This window comes from Gavia stellata, chromosome 2 (assembly GCF_030936135.1).
Source record: "Gavia stellata isolate bGavSte3 chromosome 2, bGavSte3.hap2, whole genome shotgun sequence".
Classification (NCBI taxonomy): Eukaryota; Metazoa; Chordata; class Aves; order Gaviiformes; family Gaviidae; genus Gavia; species Gavia stellata.
The window spans coordinates 77,584,791-77,610,103 of NC_082595.1; the positions used below are offsets into that span (position 1 = coordinate 77,584,791).

At 37.0% G+C, this 25,313-nt stretch overlaps 1 protein-coding gene across 1 annotated transcript in view; it reads right to left on the reverse strand.

Annotated features, from left to right (window-relative positions):
• Positions 1 to 25,313, reverse strand: part of SENP6 (SUMO specific peptidase 6) — an 83,738-nt gene that overhangs the window by 19,801 nt on the left and 38,624 nt on the right. Inside the window, 8 exon segments of the mRNA XM_059832991.1 lie at positions 3,113 to 3,310; positions 7,731 to 7,764; positions 8,670 to 8,840; positions 11,385 to 11,617; positions 12,485 to 12,788; positions 16,779 to 16,924; positions 18,496 to 18,566; positions 23,935 to 23,955. Of these exon segments, the coding sequence (XP_059688974.1) occupies positions 3,113 to 3,310; positions 7,731 to 7,764; positions 8,670 to 8,840; positions 11,385 to 11,617; positions 12,485 to 12,788; positions 16,779 to 16,924; positions 18,496 to 18,566; positions 23,935 to 23,955 (1,178 nt within the window).

The window sequence follows — 25,313 nt, forward strand, 5'->3', positions numbered from 1 at the left end:
AATGGCGTTTGTCTTCCCGAGCAACCGCTACGCGTGATAGAGCCCTGCTTCCCTGCAGATAGCTGAACACCTGCCTGCCGACGGGAAGTGGTGAATTAATTCCTTCTTTCGCTTTGCTTCTCCGCGCAGTGTTCTTTTGCTCTACCTATTAAACTGTTTTTATCTCAGCCCACGAGTTTTCTCACTTTTACTCTTCTGGTTCTCTCCCCCACCCCACCTGGGGGGAGTGAGTGAGCGGCTGTGTGGTGCTTAATTGCCAGCTGGGCTTAAACCGCGACAACCTGATAGATTTTCAGAAAACACTGAATGCAAAGCCAAAACATATTTTGAAAAAACAGCTTCTCTGCTTACTGACAGTAAGACTCTGTAATCAATACTGTCTTTCTTATTACAGTTCCTATCCTACTGTTTTAATACAATTCTAGAAATTATGTATTCAGTATATTTTCCTCTCTATATAGGGAAACACCATGCCCTAATTTCTCTCAGGTCAACACTAAGAAGTCTAAAGCAGCTCTCTCAAAAATCAATGAAGATACATTCATCTGTGAAAATTTATTAGAAAAGGAGAACTGTATTAAGAAAGTAGATGGACTTTTGTGGTCTCAATGTTTATTATAAAAATGGCTTTCATCTGCTTAACCCCTTCAACATGTACAGTATTTTATTTTAAAAGATTTTACCCTGTTTTTCTCCTACTTTCAAATAGATGTGACTGCAAAAGGGGAAGGGGGGGTGGGGGGGGAGAGAACTAAGACAACATATACTAAATTAAACAAAAGCAGTGTATGATGTCCAATGATTCAGGTAGGTTCATGGTCTGTCCTGATCCCAGAAGGTTACACTATAAAACATTATTGCTTTTTGAAAATTTTACATATTAAAGTCACTGCAGCATATAAGCCCAGAGGTCCCCAGCCTTTTAGCTAAAAGAGTTTATAAAAATTACTTTTACATGGATATACAGCACTGACATCTACATGTCAGCTCTTTCAGACAATAGAGATTCTCAGAAACAGTGATAGGTTGAAAAAAAATACTACTTTAACTTGGGGTAGCTAGCAAGTAGGACACAAAACTTAAGCCACTGCTCAGAAACTAAACTGAATAGAATACTGCGGGGGAAAAAAAGTACGCTTTTGAGACAACCATTTCCAGACTTAAATGGGAAAATAAGCATGGTGCTTTTTAAAAAAGTGGATACAAACTGTATACCACATATTAGAAACATAAAGTTCTAACAAAACTACTCTTACTGATTCTAGGCACGTGTTGTTGGGTATATAAGTACAAAAACCTGTAATGGCAATTTCACAAAAGAAACAGTTATTTTTCTCTGTTCAGATTTCTGTTACCATAGAAACAGAAATCTCTTAAGGATCTCTGATTCACTGGCAAACAGTTTTCATTTCTAAAAAGTATGCATTTGAGAAGGAAAGGAATTTAAAATGTCACCGTAATCAAAATCTTCATCTCCTTACACAGGTAAAGGGATCTCACCACTTAGAAAAGCAAAGCCCTGCTTTCAGGACCTATAACATAAAGAAACCAAAACCCCTCTGCCCCCATTGAACATTCTGTGAACAGAATACCGTCAGGCACTCTCTCATGCTTACTCTTGCTAGCCCTAATAAATCTCCTGTTTCTTTTGGTACAGTGGCTTAGCTTCAACAAGTCAGCCTACACCTTTACCAAATGTTGAAGAATGTGAGTCGGATCAATCAGCTATTGTATAAATACCACCCGCTCACATCATCTGAAAAATAAAAAAGCAGTAAGTTGTACTAAGAGGAATTATTTAGGCAGTCAGACACAAGAATAGGATTCAGGCTGCAAATCCCAGTCTTACGTAGCTGGCTAACTCAGGTGCAGGGACCTGTTTTTCTGTAAGAGAAGAAGAGTTTCAGACACATGCATAACTATTTCCTTTTGGTTATTCTTAAGTCGGCATGCCAACTGTTGTGAAAAATAATTCTTCAGCAGCATATTTCCCAATTCACTGTACATAGAATTTGTGTCTAACTGGGTTTTGGGTGTTCCTATTTTGGGAACTAGGCATCTACACACAAGTGCTTACACAGCTATAGATTCAGGCTTAAAGTAATTTCATTGCTCACAAAGCAAATAGCAACTGTGTTATCACGAAGTCCTCATAAGCATCAAGTACAATATAGCAGTTGGGTGTAAAACTAGCTCAGAGCCATAGCCTCAGAGGGAAAAGCTGGGGGGAGAAAGGCTGAGAGACAAGGAAAGAAAAGGATTTATTACCTGGACAACTCAGGAAGCTTTTCCTTTTCTCACCTGTGAACACCTGTGTTCACCTAGGGCCTAATGCCTGCTCCCAGGATTGTCTCTAGCTCCCCAATTACTTTTCTAATTGTAATACTCCTTACAGCTCATATTTTTTACAGGAGGTAGACGAGGTTATTGTAATAGTATTATACATTGGAAGCACACAATTCTGAGACTGTTGAAAGCATTCTTCTTCCATTTGAATGCATCATGTATCTATGAAGTTGAGTACAGGTATAAATAACCACAAAATTTAACCTGAAGAAAACCTATTTAAGGGGAAGAGGACTCTATGCTAATTTAAATAATAGTGTGCATATTAAGATGCTAAACCCTTGAGGAAAACTATGTTGAAATTAAACTTAATTTTAAGACACATCAAGACAATCCACTTGTTTTCCAAGCAGGTATTTGTTTATGTCGCATCACTACAAGCGTATGGGGAAAAAAACCCAAGCCAACCCACACAGCAGTTTCTACTGAAACTAAGGCCTGTAAGCAGAACAGCACAGAAAGCAGAAGAAAGAATACCAAAAGTTTTCATACCAATGTAAAGGCCTGTATACAGAAGCTAAACAAGCCAACTTGCATTCATTCAGTACAAATATTAGTGAAAAAAGTTACACTAAACTGACTAGATACTGTAACTAGCATGTGTCTGGACAAACAGAAGACTACAGTTTTGCCAGGCTGTTCTGAACTGTACTCCTCATCAGCCTGGGAAAGTGATAGTTTCTGGAAAAACACTACATCTGCCCCAGCCAACGATGCTAGTTTTATTCTTTAGTGCAGTCAGTCATGATCCAAGTGAATAATAGACCAAAATTGTTTTACTTACTGTCTCCTTTACATTCGTACCAGACATTATCTTTACTCATTTTCAGTTGGTCTCTCAGGCTACTACAGGTTGATGGTACTGTTTGTAGGAAAACTACTGGCAATTTTCGGACACTACACCATTCACATTTGGTAAGTTCTGAAGTTTTCAGGTTAATCTCTCGGATATCACTTTCTGATTCTAGGAGAAAATAATGACAGTACATTAAATTATAGTAAAAATATGTCGGTTTTCTTTACAACTTCCCCATTATTTTAACAAGAAATCAGTAAGTGCCATTAACTTTTAAGAAAGCTTTTTAAAGTTTGAAATTAACACGTAACTGGGAAGTGATTTCTGCTAATATCTTAAAAGATGAACTGAACTCCACTGTCACCTGTCAGGAAAGTAATCAGAAGCAAACTGTTTTCTTCTGACCACCTTTAATCAAGTTTTTATTTCACAGAAAAAACAATACAATAGGTTTGTAAAACTTTCTTTGTAGGTTTATCCATGACCGAGTTCCCTTATGAAAAGAAGCTTTAAAATGAATCATAGAATCATTTAGGTTGGAAAAGACCTTTAAGATCATTAAGTCCAACAGTAAACCTAACCCTGCCAAGTCCACCACTAAACCATGTCCCTAAGCGCCTCATCCACACGTCTTTTAAATACCTCCAGGGATGGTGACTCCACCACCTCCCTGGGCAGACTGTTCCAATGTCTGACAACCCTTTCAGTGAAGAAATTGTTCCTAATATCCAGTCTAAACCTCCCCTGATGCAACTTGCAGCCATTTCCTCTTGTCCTAAGAGGAGGAATAGTCTCCTCTGAAGAAGAGAATAAACACATGCAGAGAAATTATTTGATTGCCTGAGGAAAATAAGGTACTGCTCTCAGTTTACCACCAAAGAGAGAAATGTCAGCAACATGGTAAATTTTTAACACTACATCTGACACTGCCAACACCAATGTTGAGTATTTTACAAGTTTTACTGAATTATAAACATGGAAGGAAAAATATGTGAAGTCAAAGTTCTTCAAATTTGGTGAAAAGACCCAAAAGTTCAATGCCAGTAATTATTTCTAGATAAAAAAAAAATGGTTAATGGTAGTCACTTAAAGCTTTTAGCTAGCGGCAGCTTTCACACATGCTCGATGGCAGCCTCCACCAGAAAAACTGTATCCCCTTACATAGGGGACAAAACATAGACAGGACAGAAGGAGAAACGGAGCCAACATAAAATCCTTCTAACAAAAAAATCAATGCAACAAGTCCATCTCCTCCTCCTTTCCCCCGTAAAAGGGAGGAGACAATGCAGGGAATTCCTGAAAAGACTAAGGCCTTTCTTAAGTTAAATTCTAGTAAATATTTCAATGACAAGACAGATGGTGAGTAAAAATTAGTAAAATGGTTACCACCTAAAGAGTTCACTTTGCATCACCCTGAACATAATTGTATAAAATCATATGATGGAAAAAAAAAAAAGACATAGAACACATACCCTTACTTTCTACCTTACTAGTATTGGTTATTAGAGGTTATTATTATTGTTAGTGGAGGGAGTGTTTTTTCCTCCCGCCCTTCCCCCGCCACCTTTTTTTTAAAAAAAAAAAAACAAACAAACATGTTTCCCCTATCCTTCTCCTGGCATTTAGCAGCCAGTGTCCAGCAGCAGCCCTCTACATTCTCCCTTCTTGTTGGCACCTGAATTCACACCCTTGTGCCTGCCAGAAAGTGAGCCTGCTGCTCATAAAGGCAGAGCAAACAGTTACCCAAATCGAAGCATCCACTGGCTGCAGGCTGGAAGTGGTGACCACCACAGTTTCTGCGGAGCAAACCTCCACTATCCCTGTCCCACTAGCTGGGGAAGAAGCAGCACAGCTCTGAGTCAGGCTGCAGCAACATCATGCTTCCTTCAAGCCGACTGGGCAGCATTTAGTGCTCAGAACAGTAGTTTGCCATCTCCTCAGAAGAGCAGCAGAAATATGCTACATGGATCCTGCTAGTCCATCTCCTTGCACTGATTCTCCTTTATGTCCCTGGGGACTTACATGGGAGAAAATGAAGCTAATAACTAAACGAAGGTTTATAGATGACTTCTAGAGTCTTCTCTCCTTTGTGTTTAAAACAAACAACAAAACAGCTTTCCAAGACTAGGCTATAATACCTGTCTCTATAGTAATACTCCAGTTTTCTCCCTCATAAATGTACACCCTTTCCTTAACTCATTTCACCTAACTTCCCACTTTCAGAGGCAGACCATAGTAACGATAATCCCAACTTAAAACTGGATTCAACCCATTTAACTGAGGCATACAGGTCCTTCTAACAGTGTCTAGATAGAAGGTCCTTGCCAAAACATGAGCTAGCTGGTCTTTGGAGAAAACTCTGAATCCTTGTAACTGTGTTTGCACTGAGATGAAGCATACGGAATTTCATGTGCGAGGAGACTGTCTACTCTTCAGATGAAAACTTAAATTATATTCATCCTTTTGTGTAAAGACAGGCATCTTATAATGCATTTCACCATAAACGCCTTAACCTGTGAACAATATTTCCTGTAACACTGACATAAGACAGACAATAGGACTTATCCATTATAAAGGCAATGTGAATATTTTTGTATGCATTAGAAACACAAAGCTGTTTCCTTGAAACACCAGTTGAAAGTCACAGAAGACTGACAAGGGATGTGGAGAGAATTTTGAGAACCTGACATGTATTTAGACATGCAAAAACAAGCTCAAGGCAGGACAGTACTGCTGTTTCTACAGCTGTTCAAAGCATTTGCCTCTCCTGAAAAAGCATGACCATCGTAATCAATCTAAAGAAAAAAAATATATTAGGTGTCATTTTTATGTCAAGATCCTTACTTGTCTTAAAACAAATCATGCTATGATTATGAAGTTAATAGAAATGAAGCTATCTGGGAATACACCCATCTTCCTCCAGATGCAAAACGCAAAAAAATGAAATGGAAGTGTGCTAAATGTTCCAGTAAACACAGCCTTTAATGAGTCGCCATTTTTATGCTATTGAGGGATCAAGTCCCATGGAAATAATTTCACCATGCAGTTGTTTTGACTAAAAATTGATATACATTTTCTACAAATTTTACTAAGCTTTTTAGTGGTTTTTTTTTTTAATGCATTTAATGCATGAAAACTAGTAGTTTCTAGTTTTAGATGTTGCATCTCAATTTTAGATGCAACAGAAACTTAAATACTTGACTAAGCAAAGGCTACGCTTATATTTACAGGTTGTGAGACATCTTTTTGCATGTAATAATGACAAAATACAATAGTTCTCTTTTACAAATAACAAAAGGCAAAATCCGATAGGACTGCATCTTCATTCGCCCCTCGAATACTGTGTTCAGTTTTGGGCCCCTCACTACAAGAAGGACATTGAGGTGCTGGAGCGTGTCCAGAGAAGGGCGACGAAGCTGGTGAGGGAGCACAAGTCTTATGAGGAGCGGCTGAGGGAGCTGGGGTTGTTCAGCCTGGAGAAGAGGAGGCTGAGGGGAGACCTCATCGCTCTCTACAACTACCTGAAAGGGGGTTGCAGAGAGGTGGGTGTTGGTCTCTTCTCCCAAGTGACTAGTGACAGGACTAGAGGAAATGGCCTCAAGTTGCGCCAGGGGAGGTTCAGACTGGGTATTAGGAAAAAGTTCTTTACTGAGAGAGTGGTAACACAGTGGAATAGACTGCCCAGGGAGGTAGTGGAGTCACCCTCCCTGGAGGTATTCAAGGAGCGTGTGGATGTGGCATTGTGGGACGTGGCTTGATGGGCATGGTGCTGTGTGGTGTGGGTGGGTTGTTTTGGTGGTTTTTTTGGGGTGGTTTTTTTTTTTGGTAATGGTTGGACTTCATGATCTTACAGGTCTTTTCCAACCTTAGTGATTCAGTGATTCTGTGATTCATGGAAATTTAAGATTAACAAAAGGAGGCAAAGCTTTTCAGGCCCAAAACAAAACCCTACGAAAGAAAACAAAGGAAACAGAGCAATAGTTGTAAGCTCACTGTTTCCTAAACTATGTCACAATTTTTTTCAGTAACAGGAAATACACAACCTATAGGCTAGAGAAGAAAACATTTCAAAGGGAGATGTAGACAGGAAAGGCCTAAGACACCTGTGTGGTTTTTACTCTCTACTTAGGCACCTGAAATAAAAGAACTAATAAAGTGTTAAAGAGGTAACATGTTTTACAGGAGGTTACTCTTGCCTATTGTTTTTGTTAATCACTTTCAAGACAACCTTTGCCAATCATCACCAGAATATCTACAGCTCTTCAACCAGGATGAAGGGGAAGAACTAATGACCCAGTTGCACACACACCACAAATTGCTAATTTCTGCTATCTGTGAATTTTCTTTCCGTAGTGCAAAATCATTTTGTTTTTTATTCACCAGGCAGTTCAGGTCAAATTTATACTCTCAACTTTTTTTCCCCTCTTATCTGACAGGCACCCAGTATAATTTATTACATACATAACAAAGCCAGAATCGACATTTCCTTATGATTCACCTGTTAATTCCTTTGACAAAAGTTACTTCATTCAAAATATATATATATTGTGTCTTAACATAAAATGAAAGATGTACTCACCTTCTTGACTTTCTAGGCGTATTTTGATATAATCCAGGCAAAACTGTGGAAGACAACACAATAATAAGATTTCACTTCTTCTCCAAACCAAAATTGACTTAATGTCTTTTAACTGTTAATAAACATATTTCAATTGATTAAGTACTTAAGTAATGAAAATCTTAGAATAAAAATGTGAAAAGTAATTATTTTTATTTTTAAAAAAGTGTAAATTTTAGGACAACTCAAGGAAGCAAGTATATTCTTTACTGTTCAGCATCTCTTTCAGTCATATTGACTGTTGAAACTTAAGATCTCTCTTAAGTACTCTGTTTTCAAAAAGGTTTAAAATACTCTGAAAAATGCCACAAATTATAGGGAGAAAAAAAAAAAACTTCAAAAGAGCATGTCATCTATCAGTATTTAAGCAAATCAAACAATAGGGTTTTGCAGCGAGGTGGAAAGAACAAGTAGCACCTCTCTGCTATTTAAGTGGTTACCCCAGCAAGAAGTATGTATTTTATCTGGCTTACTGCATACAACTAACATTCAATATCTCCCTGAAAGCCTTCATGTAACTTAGAAGGCTAACAAAAAATATATTGTTCTATAGAAGCAAAATTATTCACCTGCAGACATGTTTCTTCCTCCCACCTATCAATATCCATTTTTTGGTAATTGTTGCCTTCAATTTTCTTAACAAATGCACGCTAATGCATAAGCCCCCCCAACCAAGTAAACAGGGTTTTCAAGGGTTTTGCAGGCATGACGTTTCTGTTAAACACCAGAACTAGACTGTATGCATTAGTACAGAATAGTACTTTGGGATTCTTTGGGAAGCACAGCCTCTGAAATTAGAGACAAACTTACTGTTCCACAGACAAAAGGCAAAATATTATGTTGTTCAAATATGAAAATAACAATGTCCATCAAAAAACGAAAGATTTGTCAAATAACAAGTTTACTTACAATCACAGGTTCCACTACCATTCTTCGTAGTGTTCCTATTCGTATACTTCGACAGTTCAGAATGACACTTTCACAGGAATTTTGATAATTTAGAGGTACAGCCTCAGTTACAATCTCTTGAGAAATAACTTTACGACGTTTTATTGGAGTGTTAGACACAATGTTCCCAAACTGAAAAGTAATTTTCAAGGTTTCAGAATGTCTCACTAAGATTTATTACTAAAACAAGCTCGTTAAAAACTAGTGACTAAATTTTCAGCTACTTTTCTGTTGGTCAACAGGATTACTTGCTATAGCATCCACCTCAACCATATACAGAAGGTAGAAATTTCCTAAAGGACTTTTTGGAACATGTGAAGATGATAATATTGCTAGATTCAAGAAAAAAATGTAAGTTGACACTTGTAGACATTTTGTTAACATATCCAAATCACAAATCATGCTTCTAAAATTGCCAAAACCAATTTAGTTTTCGTCATTTTGAAACACTGTTCAGCCCGGCAAAACAAGGTTATTTTTAATATATTTTATTTCTTTATTTATATAAAAACACTAATCCTGTAAAAGCACCATAGTGTAGGTGGGGTTTTTTTTCTTTCCATTTTTATTAGTTCAAGCTTTTGGTGACCGAAAACACTGAGTTATTACTGAAGTACAGTGCATCACCACATTAGCAGGAGCAGAATCTTCAAGAAGTATAAATAAACAAGCCCAATAAAAATTCCTTAAAGCAACTCTACAGAACTATTAAGATGTTTTTAAGGCAGATTCCAGGATCAGAAGACTAAACACTGAAAGAAGGCCACGTGGAGTTTGGCTCCAGTTCAAGAAAGTGTCTAGATGCTGACTGAAGCTGGAATCTCAACGAAGTCTCCTGTTTACCAACAGAACAATCTTACAAAAACCTATTAAAATGAAAGAAAGCTGCCTGATAGCTGTCAGATTAATATATTTATTTGTTGTATTGCTTATATTGCTCTACTTTGTTGAAGGATTTTCTGTACACTAGTCTTTTCTTTGGTATTTATATTGTTTCAAAAGCTGTCTATTAATAAACATTCTTCTGGGTTACAAAATACAATTAAACTCCCACAGAAAAACATTTTAAGGGATTCAATATTTCTATTAAGACTAAATCTCAACAATTATTTCAAAGTCCCTAATCACTAGCCTATCTTGGCCATAATTAAAAATACACTTTTGGATGCTTCATTTCAATATAGTGGAGAAGGCAGAGATTCTAAATCCCTGTTTCCTAGGACTCTTGTTGAGGACAGCCTTTCATTTTTGTCTGCTGGACTACCTAAATATTATTAAAAGCTCAAATCTCAAAATCACAGTCAAACAGTAAGACAGTAAACCTTAAAGTGGTGCTATGCTCAAGGGGCCTCTCCAGTAAAAAATTAGTAACTATTTCGAGAGAAAAACAAATGAACAAACCTTCTTAAAGCACCTTCTATCATATCTGACAAAAACACTGTGATACCTGCAATTCTTGGTAGTTTCCTTGAATCAATGCAAAGTTTGTGTTAAATTTCACCGAAAAAAATTGTTTCCCTTGTTTTCAAAAGCAAGCTCTTTTCTACTTTTGTCTAAAAAACGCAGTTAATTTCCAGTGTTACAACTGGTTCTTAAATACTAGTGAACAGGAACATATGGATACACAAAGGAAAACATTTGGGAGAGTTTCAGAAGTCTCAGACACCAGTGCCTTCACAATGCAATGCTTTCAATTAATCCAGCACATAATGCCAGAATAACTGAAATTCAAAACTATTTATCATCCAAGCTTTTAGCCCCACAGCTTTATTGTAGGCTAGAGGTTCACAGCTTTATATTGATAGTGGTGACTAATTATACACATTATAAACATCCACAATTTCATCAATTACAGCACTAGAATGTTGGCTTCTGAATCTCAACATAGCATGAAGGTTTTGGCATCATTACTTTAGCATTCTAACTCAGAAAACACAAAGGATTTGAGACTGCAGGTGGAAATCTGATCAGATACTCTTGTTGAACAAAACTCGCAATAGTGAAACTGGACAAGTGACCCAAGAATGGTTTTAATCAGCATTAATTCAACGCCAGTTGCCACAGGGAATTTATTCTTAATAGCTCACTGTTGAGGTGGTTAAGTTTTTAACATACCGTGAAAGCTGTCCCCTTTGACAGCACTTAAGGAGTCTGCTCATGGTGCAATTTTTGTCTTTGTTTATCCAATTCTTGCAGTGGTATTCAACTAAAAAACAAAAGCCCCACCATGAAATCCTTAAATAAGTGCTATTAATTGGGACAGCTGCCAAAGTATTTTAATTTTAAAGGACCACTATTGTTCCCAGCATCTCTTTTCATGTTTTACTTTGAATGTCCAAAGTCTTACCAGGCAACAGCTGGTACTGACATTCTTCCGCAAACTAAGTAGACCCTTGAGTTTCATAGAGGTACCCTGCCCAGTCTCAAAGAGTATACATTCAACACAGAAGCATCTATGTCAAAAGCATAATTCAAATCATTATGAATGCTTGTAAAAATACAATGAACAGATTTTCTTATGTTTCCAGTATTATGTAAGCAGAGATACTACTTGATGAGCTACTAAATAAGAAAAGCAATCAAATACAGTCAACTTCTGACAATGCAAGACAAGCCTTTACATTTTCCATTTATGATTTGATTTTTGTTTTCTTTAAACAAAGCATTAAATAGTACCTGATCTTTCATTCTTGCTTTTCTTGGTAGTGTGACTGCAATTTCTGTATCTGTTGTTATACTACCTATTCTCTGTTCTACTCCACAACTGTTTTCCTTTAATGCTGCTTCCACCTTTCCTGTAGAAGGAGCTGGGGAGGAGCGGGCTGAATCTGCAGGACGAGGTGAAATGCTTTCCATTCTCCTAGTGCTGCCACTATCCTCCTCCTCATCATCATCACTAGACAAAACAACTAAACAGAAAATATTAAATTCTCAACCACTACATTTTTCTGTAACAGAAATTTCTTTTCAAGCAACGGCTTAAAAGTAATTTATGTAGTTGTCCTGCAGTGCCAAATAAAGTCACATTTATCATTATATTATGCTTTTATTAATGTTTATTTGGGAACTGCTTGCAGGCGCTCTCTCCCTCATTTTTTATTTCTCATAACTAACTATACAAGAAATGGGTATCATTAATCTGCCTCTAGACACAGAAGTGAAGCCATACATTTATTGGTTCAATCAAGAACTGACAGTGAATAATACATCTTAAGAAAAACTGACAAGAGAAATTATGACTTAAATTGTTTGTATCAGTAAGAAAACATGGTCTTGTAAACTAAGCATGGTACTAGAAACATAATTTCCCAAATTCCAGTTCCTTTCTGCTTACATACTGAGTTTATACAGAGAAAGCACAAAAAGTAACATTTTACAAATTATGAAATTTAAATAATTGGAAAACCTAGATAGCGTTCAGATGCATAGCCCAAAAGGAAAGAGGAAAAAAAAATAAAATCAAAGACTGTCTTTCCCTTTGGGAGAACAAATGACGTAATTCTGCTAAGAATGCTTTTTTTAAATTTGTAAAGTGTAAGTCTTTTTTTAAGAAAAAAAAAAGAAATAATTTTTGTTTTCCCCAATGTTCATCCTTCTCAGAGAGTACCTTAGTATATGAAAAGGAAATTATAAAAACGTCTGTCCCTCTTCCCCAAGAACACAGCCACTAAAAAATTCCATGCAAAATCAGTAATGTAAACCTGTAAGGACAGTTCCTTCATTATACAAAATTTTGGGTTTCCGGTTTATGGCTATATTCATAAAAAGATACTTACTTGGATCATTTAGTTCAGATGGTCTTGTACTCCTCTGTCTTAAGCTTCCTGTAATTTTAGGATTTTTTGTCCCAGTTATGAGACCAACTTTTCCATTCTGTCGTAACATCGAATGTCCTACAACTTCATTACTCAGTAGAATATCCGTCGGACCTTTCCCAACGGCAGAACTGTAAAACTTCTTTGTGTTGAACCCTGTAGCTGAAGATTTTTGCCCTGTTGAATTCTGATGTATTGAAGAACGTGATAAAGGTCCCACAGATTCACTTAATGTCATAGTTTGTCTGGAGACTCTTTGCAAATCCTTTAGAGAAGCACTTTCACAATGTCGGCATTTGGTCTGATTTTCATTTGCCCGCCCACAATTTGGGCAATCAGTAGAATAATCAATTTGTTCCAAAAGCTAGAGGGGACACAAACACACAAAAAAATCAGTAACTGTATAAGTAAAAAGATACCATTTCCAAATCTTGCATTTAATTTCTGTTCAGAATGAAGATTGACAACACTATATTAGCAATTACAGTAAACAGAGAAAGCAAGCATTAAAATATAGTTTGATTTTTTTTCATTTAAGAAAATGAAAAATATTCTAAGAGGAATAAATGTCATTTGTGGCAATTTTTAAAAAGTGATTAACATTGGACAATTCAGACTTTCCTTCTTGCCTTTTTTCTTTCCGTACGTAAGAGGTTGCACACTGTTCATATATGTATATACATCAGCAAGAAGGGCCAGTTACATAATTTCTGTAAAAAGTTTCATTGGACGAAAATAAAGTAACCTAAGGATCCACAGAGCAATGCAACCTAGAAGGTTGCTTCTAGTCCTGCATTGCTCTGTGGAGGACTAGAAGCAACCTCCTAGGTCACGAAGTTAATTTGTCCTCCCAAGGTATCTTCTAACAGCCTGGCAAAGCATGCAGAAAAATTACTCCTTAAAAAAAAAAAAAACGAGGAGGAGAGGGAAAGAGAGGAGGAGAGGGAAAGAGAGGAGGAGAGGGAAAGAGAGGAGGAGAGGGAAAGAGAGGAGGAGAGGGAAAGAGAGGAGGAGAGGGAAAGAGAGGAGGAGAGGGAAAGAGAGGAGGAGAGGGAAAGAGAGGAGGAGAGGGAAAGAGAGGAGGAGAGGGAAAGAGAGGAGGAGAGGGAAAGAGAGGAGGAGAGGGAAAGAGAGGAGGAGAGGGAAAGAGAGGAGGAGAGGGAAAGAGAGGAGGAGAGGGAAAGAGAGGAGGAGAGGGAAAGAGAGGAGGAGAGGGAAAGAGAGGAGGAGAGGGAAAGAGAGGAGGAGAGGGAAAGAGAGGAGGAGAGGGAAAGAGAGGAGGAGAGGGAAAGAGAGGAGGAGAGGGAAAGAGAGGAGGAGAGGGAAAGAGAGGAGGAGAGGGAAAGAGAGGAGGAGAGGGAAAGAGAGGAGGAGAGGGAAAGAGAGGAGGAGAGGGAAAGAGAGGAGGAGAGGGAAAGAGAGGAGGAGAGGGAAAGAGAGGAGGAGAGGGAAAGAGAGGAGGAGAGGGAAAGAGAGGAGGAGAGGGAAAGAGAGGAGGAGAGGGAAAGAGAGGAGGAGAGGGAAAGAGAGGAGGAGAGGGAAAGAGAGGAGGAGAGGGAAAGAGAGGAGGAGAGGGAAAGAGAGGAGGAGAGGGAAAGAGAGGAGGAGAGGGAAAGAGAGGAGGAGAGGGAAAGAGAGGAGGAGAGGGAAAGAGAGGAGGAGAGGGAAAGAGAGGAGGAGAGGGAAAGAGAGGAGGAGAGGGAAAGAGAGGAGGAGAGGGAAAGAGAGGAGGAGAGGGAAAGAGAGGAGGAGAGGGAAAGAGAGGAGGAGAGGGAAAGAGAGGAGGAGAGGGAAAGAGAGGAGGAGAGGGAAAGAGAGGAGGAGAGGGAAAGAGAGGAGGAGAGGGAAAGAGAGGAGGAGAGGGAAAGAGAGGAGGAGAGGGAAAGAGAGGAGGAGAGGGAAAGAGAGGAGGAGAGGGAAAGAGAGGAGGAGAGGGAAAGAGAGGAGGAGAGGGAAAGAGAGGAGGAGAGGGAAAGAGAGGAGGAGAGGGAAAGAGAGGAGGAGAGGGAAAGAGAGGAGGAGAGGGAAAGAGAGGAGGAGAGGGAAAGAGAGGAGGAGAGGGAAAGAGAGGAGGAGAGGGAAAGAGAGGAGGAGAGGGAAAGAGAGGAGGAGAGGGAAAGAGAGGAGGAGAGGGAAAGAGAGGAGGAGAGGAAATATATTGTTCTAGAGTCCAGTATCTCAGAGAAGAAAACAGGACTCCAGGAAAAGGAGTTCCCCAAACTTTCAAGAGGAAAGCATGGGCTACAAGGGAAAATATATCCTATCACTGCAAAGACAGAGATGTGTTTTGTTCCTCTCACATGTACTAGGTCCCACTTAATTACATATCACAAGTGCAGAGCTTGGACTTCTAAGTCTAAGGGATTCAATACTAACACATAAGCTACTGAATGTGTACTGAGTTGCATATGGGACACCTCTAGAACTGAAATTTAATGTATATTATTGTCTCCTGGAGCACTGAGCTCAAATGAAATAACCACTGTACTGTTAACTACTGACGTTTAATAAATACCACCAAAACCTTTTTGAACCTATTTTCAAAACATAGCTATCACATTTTGCACTCCCCATCCCTAGACATGAACACCCTTCCAGTAAAGAGGACTTCCTCAGGTGTGGGATCTTCAGTAATTTTAAAAACAAATGTAAAGACAAAAGTCATATAAAAAGAATATATTATTTTTAAAAAATTTCAGCAGTTTAACTAAGCTACACATACCATAGTGAAACAAATGCAAAAAACCCCAGCGTATAAAATGTATCAGACCTTAAAAACCTGAGTGGTGGGGTAAGACAGCAAGTGACATGAAAACCAGTGTTGTGCCTCAGTGCTAAGTTACAGGATGTAGTTTTTACAAAGAAACTGCTAATCACATTGAAGAATTTCAATCAGACATTAAAATATTCAACAGAAGCTACCAATCGTACCTGAAGGATCTTAAGTATAGTATAACTACACCCCTCTACCTCAACCACACACCAAAAATTTAAAACCAACTTCCTTTCCATGGTTTGAGAGCCTGCATCTTGATGGTAGGGGTAGCAGTGTTAATTAAGAGGGGCATACTCTTTTTTAGACTTTAAGATAAATGACTGCTTAAGTAGATGAGTTCTACCTAAATGTGTCTACCTTATAACTTGTATAATACAGCATTTTTTTTAACTTTGAAATCTACAAAATACAAATACTATATGCCCTATACAAATACTCTGCCCTATCTCTAAAAGTTTCAGAATCCAATTTTTCAGCTTTTTTTTCAGTAAGCACATATGAAGCAGAAAATCCTCCTTCCTTTACAAACTATGTACATTTTTATCAATTAGTGCAACCTGTTACAGCCTAGTAACACGAAAACCATTTGCACTTTGCCTGACAAAAACTCAGCTATTAAAATTTCCAAGTAGCAACATATTAATTAACTATATATGGAAATGCATAAGAGTAGTACCAAGTGTTTCATCCTAACAAAGAAATACAGTCTGGCTTACTTTCTAGCACACAGGAGCAAACACAAGCTGATTATATATAATAATCACAGAACAATTTTTTATTTTTTTTTTTAACCAAGATCTCCTTACAGGAAGTTTTACTTTGATAGTCATACAGTGTGACCTGTATGTAGGCATTATGAATCTTCGATAGTAACCTGGGAAAATTACAAGAAATACAGAGAGTCTTACAAGAACTTACAAAATATCTTGCATCTGATATTCAGAAAAGTTCCAGACAAAACATCCTGGTTGGCTGCATCTAGACCAGAGAATGCCATTTGGATGCCTGTGCTAGTTTCACTAAGAAAGAGACCAACTTAGTAAGAAGTACTTGCATCTTTGAAGTACCTCTGTCTCTATTGCTACAATGAGTACAGAAAATCATGACACTTCAAAAAAAAAAAAAAAAAAAAAGTCAAGAGAGTAAAATATTGTTCCTCTATTTTACACACAGCAAACCAAAACTATCAGTCTCTGGTTTATTGACCAGCCAATCAATTTAAACACAGGTTGTTTTGCTTTCCAGTGCAGCACCTGTTTGCTCAAATCAGAAAATAACTATTTCATAGCTAGTATGAATATTAACACTTAAATATCCCTATCATTATAACTTTTTTAAAATTTAATTATGTAAATCTTTCTCCCAACTCTGAGGATTTTCAGAATATCAACTTACTTTACAATTGAATGCCTTTTTTTAAAATATGCATCAACTTTTAAAGTTAAACAGAAGTTTACATGTTTTTAAAATCTAACCCACCTTTAACTGGGTTAAGCATTTTTTTGTAGCAGAAGATAGAGTCAAGTCAGATTGATATGAATTGCAGTGACGTTTCTGTTGCACCTTTCTCTTAATTTCAGATTCTGATTCTGATTCTGACTCTTCTGTGTTTTCCATTATACTGTCTAGGAGGGGAAAAATGCAAAAATGTTAATAAGAAATATCTACTCATATGCTTTTAAAATTATGATCAATTTATTTCTTCATATACACTAACTTGAACTAAACATAAACACCTTTTTAAACACCCAACAACCTACACTGCTTTAAGTGTCTCATGATTTGTTGTATGAAAGAAAAAATTCCCCAAAGTAACTTTGAAAATGTTGTTTTATTTATACAATTTCAGCATCTCTTGGTGACAATTTGTAGCTTAATATCTTTGGAGGAGGCTTTGGACTTGAAAATCTATACTAACTTCACAACAACTACAATGCTGCCAAAAGTAGGAGGGGATCTGCTAGATTATGCTGACAGTAATTTTCACTGAAGGACGGCTGGTGAATGCTTTAGAATAATTCAAAATGTTCCATGTAATTAGGATTTATTCCTTCAACACAAGACTCAGCAGTACAGTGAACTATACTGCCATACCCTGTTTTATATTGGGGCATTCATTTAAATACTGAAAGAGAATAGGAACAAAGAAGTCCATAACCTATTTAAACCAACAATGTACAGAGTGAGATTTTCTTTTAAGTAGTGCAGTATGTTGTACAAGAGTGCCTTAATTCAGTTTAACGTTAAAGTGCTATTTAGTCTCCCTAGTTTAATTGCAGTCTCCATACTGGAACTTTTTTAAGTCGGTATTTTTTTTAACAGATATGAACACTTTTTCAATACGCATACTGATAGTCTCACAAACATCCTACTATTAGAAGACATCTCAAAACTAAAGAATGACTTGTTTTCAAAAAGGAAACAATAATAAGTGGGTTTTTTCTAGGTTAACTTACTTCTGTGAGAATTGATGAAGTTCTACTTAACATTAACCTAAAAAGGCACAGCAGAATAGCTGGCCAGTGTAGATAGTCAAGCAGCTGAATAGCAAGCAGGTTTACAGACTGTATCTGTATCCGTACTGATGAAGCTCAAGCAAACACAAGTGATTTTTCTTTTCCAGTTTCACAATTTCCACACCTCAAAGCAAATTATATTTTCTCTCTTGCATCACCATCAATGGCTCTAACCAGTAATATAAGAGTATATTTCAGTTGAGCTACAGGGCAGTGCTGATGCTGGCTCTTCTACTCACTACCTCAGTGCCTGAATATACTTCATACCAAGTGTTATTTACCACGTTACATTTTGCACATACTTAACAGTGCTACAGAAGTTCCTCATCAATAATTCAAGAACAAGCTGGGGGCTTGGGCTGGGACTAGATGATATCCAGAGATCTGTTGCAACTCCAACTGTTTTACGACTCTAAATTTTTCCAGTTTCAGTTGTTTTTTAAAATAACTGAAGCCTAATTTAAAATTAATTATAACATGACTGACCAGGTTGCAGAAATCTGTCAAAAAGGGCAAAATCCTCCCTTCATGCACAAACTTGTATAAATCTAGAATAACATGGTATAAGGATATAAATAGATATACTAAAGGTTACACAAAGTTTGGCAACACACCGTCCAAAGCAGGTATTCAAGAAATTATGCTGCTTAAAAGAAATGAGAACTCTAAAGGTAACTTACCCACTCCTTGAGACCGTGGCAACCTAATGTGGTCTGCTTCTACTTTCTGAAGCTGAGGGGGGTATTCTTTTCTGGAAAATAAATTAGATATATGGTTGTTCTTTTGACAGACGCAATTATAATTTAGCCACAATTATACATGAACAAAATAAACCTGAAATGTATCTGAAAGCTACAAATAAATAACTTCTCCTATTACATGCTATTTGTACACTTAAAAAAATATTACCAGAATGCTAGGAACAGCTACAGTAAAGGTCTTAGAAGGGTTTCTGATCTAAATCCCCTTTGATAATAATCAGTATTTCAGGCATCTCTCACTTTCAGAACCAAGTCTTTAGAGACTGAAGCCTGCATCTTCTCCTCCTCATTCATGAAGTACAAGATAGATACTTTTAAAATCCAAAAATAGAAACAACTATTATTTAATATTAAAAGTAGATTCCGCAAGTTCCACAGGAACAGGAAGAGAAGATGCAAAACAGAGGAAAGAGATCTGATGTCAAAAATTGTTGTGGCCAAAAAATAAAAAGAACAAGACAGGAGAAGACATAGTTCCTATATATTTGTTTTTAAAATATAATAATATAGACAAATTAGTGGATAGTAAAACTTTTGTTTGGTATAATTTGCATAATATACATATCACACATTTTTTGTGCAAATTAATGCAATATAAATCATTACAGTAAGATTTTTTGAGTCTCCTGAAAGATATTTTCAGTTTACACACAAGCGTGTCAAATTGTGCTACTACCAAATTAAGATTCCTGAAGCTCACCACATCTCAGTTACTGTTTGTGGCAGTTCTCTTTCTCAGCTGTCTTACCCTGCTCTGCAGCTGTAGATTACTGATCCTGTTATAACAGAAGATGGCATGCACCTGAAACACAGGAGGCCTTGCCAACAACTTCAGCAGAAACTGGTTTTATTGGCAAGTTAAGCCAGTGCACTGGGCTGCAAATAGGTCACACACATCCCATACTGCTACCTCTGATTACAAGGACATTAATCAGCAGCAAGGGGGCAAAGAAAACAGCTGTAGGCAGTAACATCTCAAACTAAAAGCTAAATTTTGAAGACTCACCCGACAAAAATTTGGCTACGGCTGAAGCAGACTTCGGCACTAGGCATAAGTTTTTATTTCTTTCAGCATAGCATTTCCTAATGCACCAAATTATAAAACCTTTGAATTTTCTGCATTTCTAGGTAATATTTCTCAGGGTTTTCCTATATTTTATTATTAACTAACATCTTTGGTACAAGATTAATCTACAATGCCCTTTGGGATACTTCCTACCAAATCCAGCCCTCTAAATGTATTACCCCACTACTAAACACAAACACTTTTTATTGTGTTGAGGGGCTGCAGCATGAAGGAAAACTCAGCAGAAGGAAGGACTGAGAAACAAGCGTGGCTGGATTGCAACACAGAATGTAGTGATGTCACAGTACTTTACCATGAGTGCCCACAAGCACATCACAGATGACAGATTTAGTGGTTTACTTGTTACTGATTGTGTCAAACATGTTTCTGAAACAATCCTGCTCCCCCCAAAAGTTTTTTTGAATGCCTCCACACACAAAAACTGAACCAAAATCAGAAATTCAACATGAATATTTGTTCATGAATTGTGTATGGTTTTTTTGAACATTTTCTTTAAAAATTCAAATCACAAGTGATTACTTTAAAGGCAGAATTGGTGGAAATATAAGGCAGAGCTCAAACTAATCATTACATAATGAGAAGCTGTTAATATCAAACCCAATGATAATGACATTCTAAAAGACAGAAAAAACCCTTAACAGTATTATAGGAGATTTGAAAAATATAAACGCAGTATGGATGCGTGATCTGTTGTCTGACACGTTATAATTATCTTCCAGTAGTATTTCATAACAGTAAGTCTTGTTTTGAACATAACCACTGTTAGAAAAATTATTTTCTGTAAAATGTTTTAAATATAAAACATTTAATTGATATTTAAGGAAAACAATACTGAAACTATTTGACATTTAACTGAAAGCAATGAAAACAATACGGTAGATTTAGAATAGTAAAATTTCTTTTAAAAATTAGTTTGACAATTCAAGGTCTCTGGACATTTTTAAGTTATGATTTTTCTTCTAAAATTCATATAGGTTTGTATTAAATTTTTAACGTGCAACATATCTTTATCTTTTTAAGATAATAAATTCATCAACATATATTGGTAAATAATTTTTTGACAATGAATTGGAATACAGTAGCATTATTTACCCTTGTCTGAATTTTGTGTTATCAGCATAGACTTGATACTTATTAAATAGCCAACCACTTGCAAGAATATGCAAGGGCCTGCAGAAAACTACTATCTTTCTTCTCCCACAAGATAAGACTTTTACGTGTATGCTCACAATTAACCAGTAACACCCAAACCTAAGTTACGAAAACCAGCTCTAAGTCAACTGAGGCTTCCCAACCCAGTTTTACTTGGTTAGCAAATCAAGGTCAGATTTGAAGTTGCTTTGAGTTAGAAACAAAAGCAAAGACAATTTTACAACACTACTTAATCGTAGATTTCAGCCGAAAAAAATGCTTTCTTGGAGACAGTAACAACCCTCCCACAAAAGTGCAGCAACTTGAAGCACCTCCTACTAGTTTACTATCCTGAAAAACCCACACGCAAAAAAAAAAAAGGCAGAACCCACCACCACAAAGTTTTTACAGATGACAAAATGAAGCCTCTCCGCTCAGCACGATGTTTGTTGCCATTTGAACAGCCGCAGATCCATTGATACCTTCTCCAGTAAAGTACTTAGTACACTGAGCTGTTTAATTGCATGTGAGTGCAGAAACAGAGTGGAAACTATAGTTGGGTTTTTTTAAATCGAACATGACACCTATCTTTGAAAGGACTATTTGGAAAAAAAAAAAATTCTTTTAAGAGATTAAAAACGTGAAGCACTTCAGAACAAATCCCTTCTTGCTGTTAAATCCTAACTTAAACTAATAGTCTCCTGTTTCAAAAGGAATAAATGAGAGGTCAAACAGCTAAACAGATCAAGATGCCAGACCATCTACATACTGTGTCTAATAGAAAAAACAAGAAATACAATATTGATTGCTGTTCCTGCTATCCCAGTAAATATTAAAAATACACAAATTTTTCTTTGCCTGTTAGGTTTCCTAAAAATTTTTCTTATGAGATTTAGATTTTGCTTGAAGAGCAAGGCCCCATGCTCAGAGATTAAACCATTTTAGGCATCTCATTTATCTCATCCATTCTAAGCAGTTATGATTTTAATACCTTTACGTACACAGGAGGTACAGCAGCATTTGATAAAAGCAACCTCAAGAAATAGTAAAGCATCAAACAGCAAAACATTAATTACAAGACCAAGAAAGATCAGGCTCATCCTGCAACGGACATGACAAAAATACTGAAGTAGTCTGGACTGCGGAGAGCCCTGAACTTTTGACACATCTTAACAGGAACAGCTAAATGGTATAGCATTCTTGACTAAATGTGTTTTGTCCAGACAGAACGGTGTCACTGATTCAGTATTTTCAGCACACATTCAAGATTACTGCCATATTCCTTTGCTGATGGAATTGGACCTTACTATCTTCACCTTGAGCTGGTAGACAAACCTCTGTGACAGCCTCCAGCCAAAGTGAAATTTTCATATTAAAATTTCTTCTCTAGGGGAAAAAAAAAAAGCGGGGCGGGGCGGGCAGGACAGGGCAACAATTTCTGTCTATGCCAGAAAGGAGTAAACCTAAAGAAACATCTGGATCTGGGAATTCAGGATACAGTCCTGTCTTAGATCAGAGCTTTCAAAACTACCCACAATCTGGTACAAGCCACATCAGAAATACCATGTGTGTACAAGGCTGCACCAACTCCGAACAGCCTTTCCTCACTCTGCCTCTGTATACTGCTACTTGGAGGTATACCACCGCAGGCAGGCTGTTCAATTCTACATCATTACACAAAAACAGAGTAAAGCATGATAAGACAGGAAGCACCATGCTGCTGAGGTGAGATTTACCTTCAGTGTGTCTTACAGGAAAAGCAGAGTACAAAAGTCAAAGGCTGAAAGAGAGAAGAGGCAGCACAGGGAGTTGGGTTTTTAGTACGCAGGTCAGTAGCCCCATTTGGCCCAGAAAGTCAGGAGTTGCAGCTGCACTTATCATGATGGTAATGATTAAAACTAAATTTAGCAGCTCCTGGCTAAATCATCCACCCCTGCTAGGACAGCAACAAAAAGCAGGGAAAGAAAAAAGAACATATCCAGTAGTACTGGATTATGAAGCAGCAGGTGTCCCCAAGGGAAAACTAAGATCATCAGCATGCAACTCAACCCTAGTCTTCCTATGACACACAGTACCAAATTAAAAACATTAACACCTGAATGGTTAACTAATAACATAAATGCAGCACAAAGAAAAACAGGAAAAAATACATGAACACAAAGCCCAGGCAGTAAGAGGATGATCAAATCCCTTCTTAGAGGGCCAAAACTAACTGTTGAGTATCTCTTTGATATTTCTTTTAAGAAATAAAAGGCAGTAAAACAGAAAGGCTTGATTTTACTACTGAATTTGAAATAAATCTAGAAAATCCTGAATTCACAAAGAACAGATCTACACTAGATTTCTGTGTTATTTATATCATTATTGGTTAAACGTCATAGACACTGCTTAAACAGTTCAACCTGATATCAAGCGTATACTGCCAAAAAACACCTACATAAACAGGATATTTACAAAAACTCAATAAATTCATTACTAACAACAAAACATTTACACTAACATATAAATTTAAGTTATATAGAAAGAAAAACAAATGTATGGTATTTCATATTGCTAACAAAATATTAACAGCAGTAAAACAGATGCAGAACAAGTGAGAAATGAGCTTTACAGTGTGCCTGGTTTTGCTATACATGTTCTGTTAATTCCTTTAACATATACACTTCATGAACAGAATGTACACAGTAATGCAATAAAAACCTTTAATGCTATTCAAACCAAGCTGAGATGACAGAGTGAAAGCTGTTAAACACCCTACTAAGGTATGATTCAGAACCATTCTATTACACAAATTTTGCTGCTCTATTAAAAGAATTAGCAGCGAATTCTTAAATTCTAGAGAAAGTTAGAATTTATCTATTTTCACATTGGATATAAAAATAGATAGATAAATTTCCAGTGGAAATGTACCTAAAGTTCACATTAACATGGCATTATTTAGAGATGGATGTAAAGGTCCTTTATTAGTAAAAGGGAGTAAGTCAACCACAAAAACAGAACAAAACCAACCAACTTCCCTCACACATGAGCACATATGATTGACTGGATTGAATATTCTTTAACTACCATTGATAAAGCACTCATTCAGTTCATTTTCTTAATGCTCATTGCCATGCTCATTTCATCAACAGTAAGCTTACCTTTCCTTTCGGTCCAGATTGCTTAAAATATGAAAAAAGAAAAAAAAACATAAGATGCAGAGCCCCACATGTGTTGCACATCACTAAATTCAAAAGTTATTAAATATAAACTGTAACTGTTTCATTGCTTCTTGCACTCACTGGACTACTTTTCAAATGAGCATTATTATTTTTCACAGCATTTTTGTAAAAGTAATTATAAATGCACAAACAAATGTTACTTCACAGACAGCAACAGTTACTGGTCTAAATAGTACATTGTCTTGCCTCTTTTTCAACGTGTAAAATTTTATTAATTCTGAACTCACCCTGGTGGTCTCACTTAATTCACTGCCATGTAGGACCTGACATGACAGAATCCTAATACATTAATTAAGATCAAGCCTCATTTCCAATCCCTGATTGCCATTCAGAAGACGACAAAACAAATGTACATAACAACTTGTTTCCAACTATTCAAAAAATACTTAAGTGTTTAAATTGAGGAAAAAAATTCAGAAAGCACTACTTCAGTATTTAGGAGAGCACATGCAATCAGCTACTGCATAGAGAAGGATAAACAGAAGCAACCAGCCTTCTTCTGAGATTTTGGTTAAAAAGAATCTCCAAAAACATTTAAGAATTAGGGCCACTAGTTTCAGAAGTGTCTCCTTTAACATCAATGAATGTAGCTGGTGTTCACAACTCGGGTTCTTTGTATAACAAGACTGATATAAAAATAGATCTAACTAAGCACAGCACAAAGACAAATTGAAAACAGTATCTTTAGCTCTCCTGCCTTTTCAAAACTTGCAAGATGGAATGCTGTAAGCTTTTAACCTATGTGGTTGTTCTTCCCAAATATCAAAAGCATAACAAACTTCTGTTGTATATGCATTACACTGACACCATTCTAAAACAGAACAAATTCAAACTGTTTCCTATTTTACTTTAGTCAAAGTAAACAGAGTAATGATATTGCAGAGTAATATATAAACTCATTCTCCTTTCCTTTTCACAAACAAAACACTCACAAGAATACAGCAACCTCTCTCTAACTCTCTGTTACCCAGAGGAGCAGCAGGCTTGAAAGTAAACCAGGTAAGAAGGTAATCCTGATAATCCTACAGAGCGCAGTATGAAAACACATTCTATCTCCACAGTCCTCTGGGAAGAGAGTAAAAGGAACAAAACTCAATGTGACCACTGCAACTTAGACTGGGGTGGGGGTAATCAGCCAATGCTGCGTGGAAGTGGGGAAAAATTGCTTCCAACTGGAGCTAGCCTTTACAGACAATAAACACTGGTTTTGTGCTGGTCACATCTGAGTTTATACATCCAGTCAGATCCAAGCCATGTCTGTATGGAGCCATATCCAGTATCTTTGTATCCTTGGCACA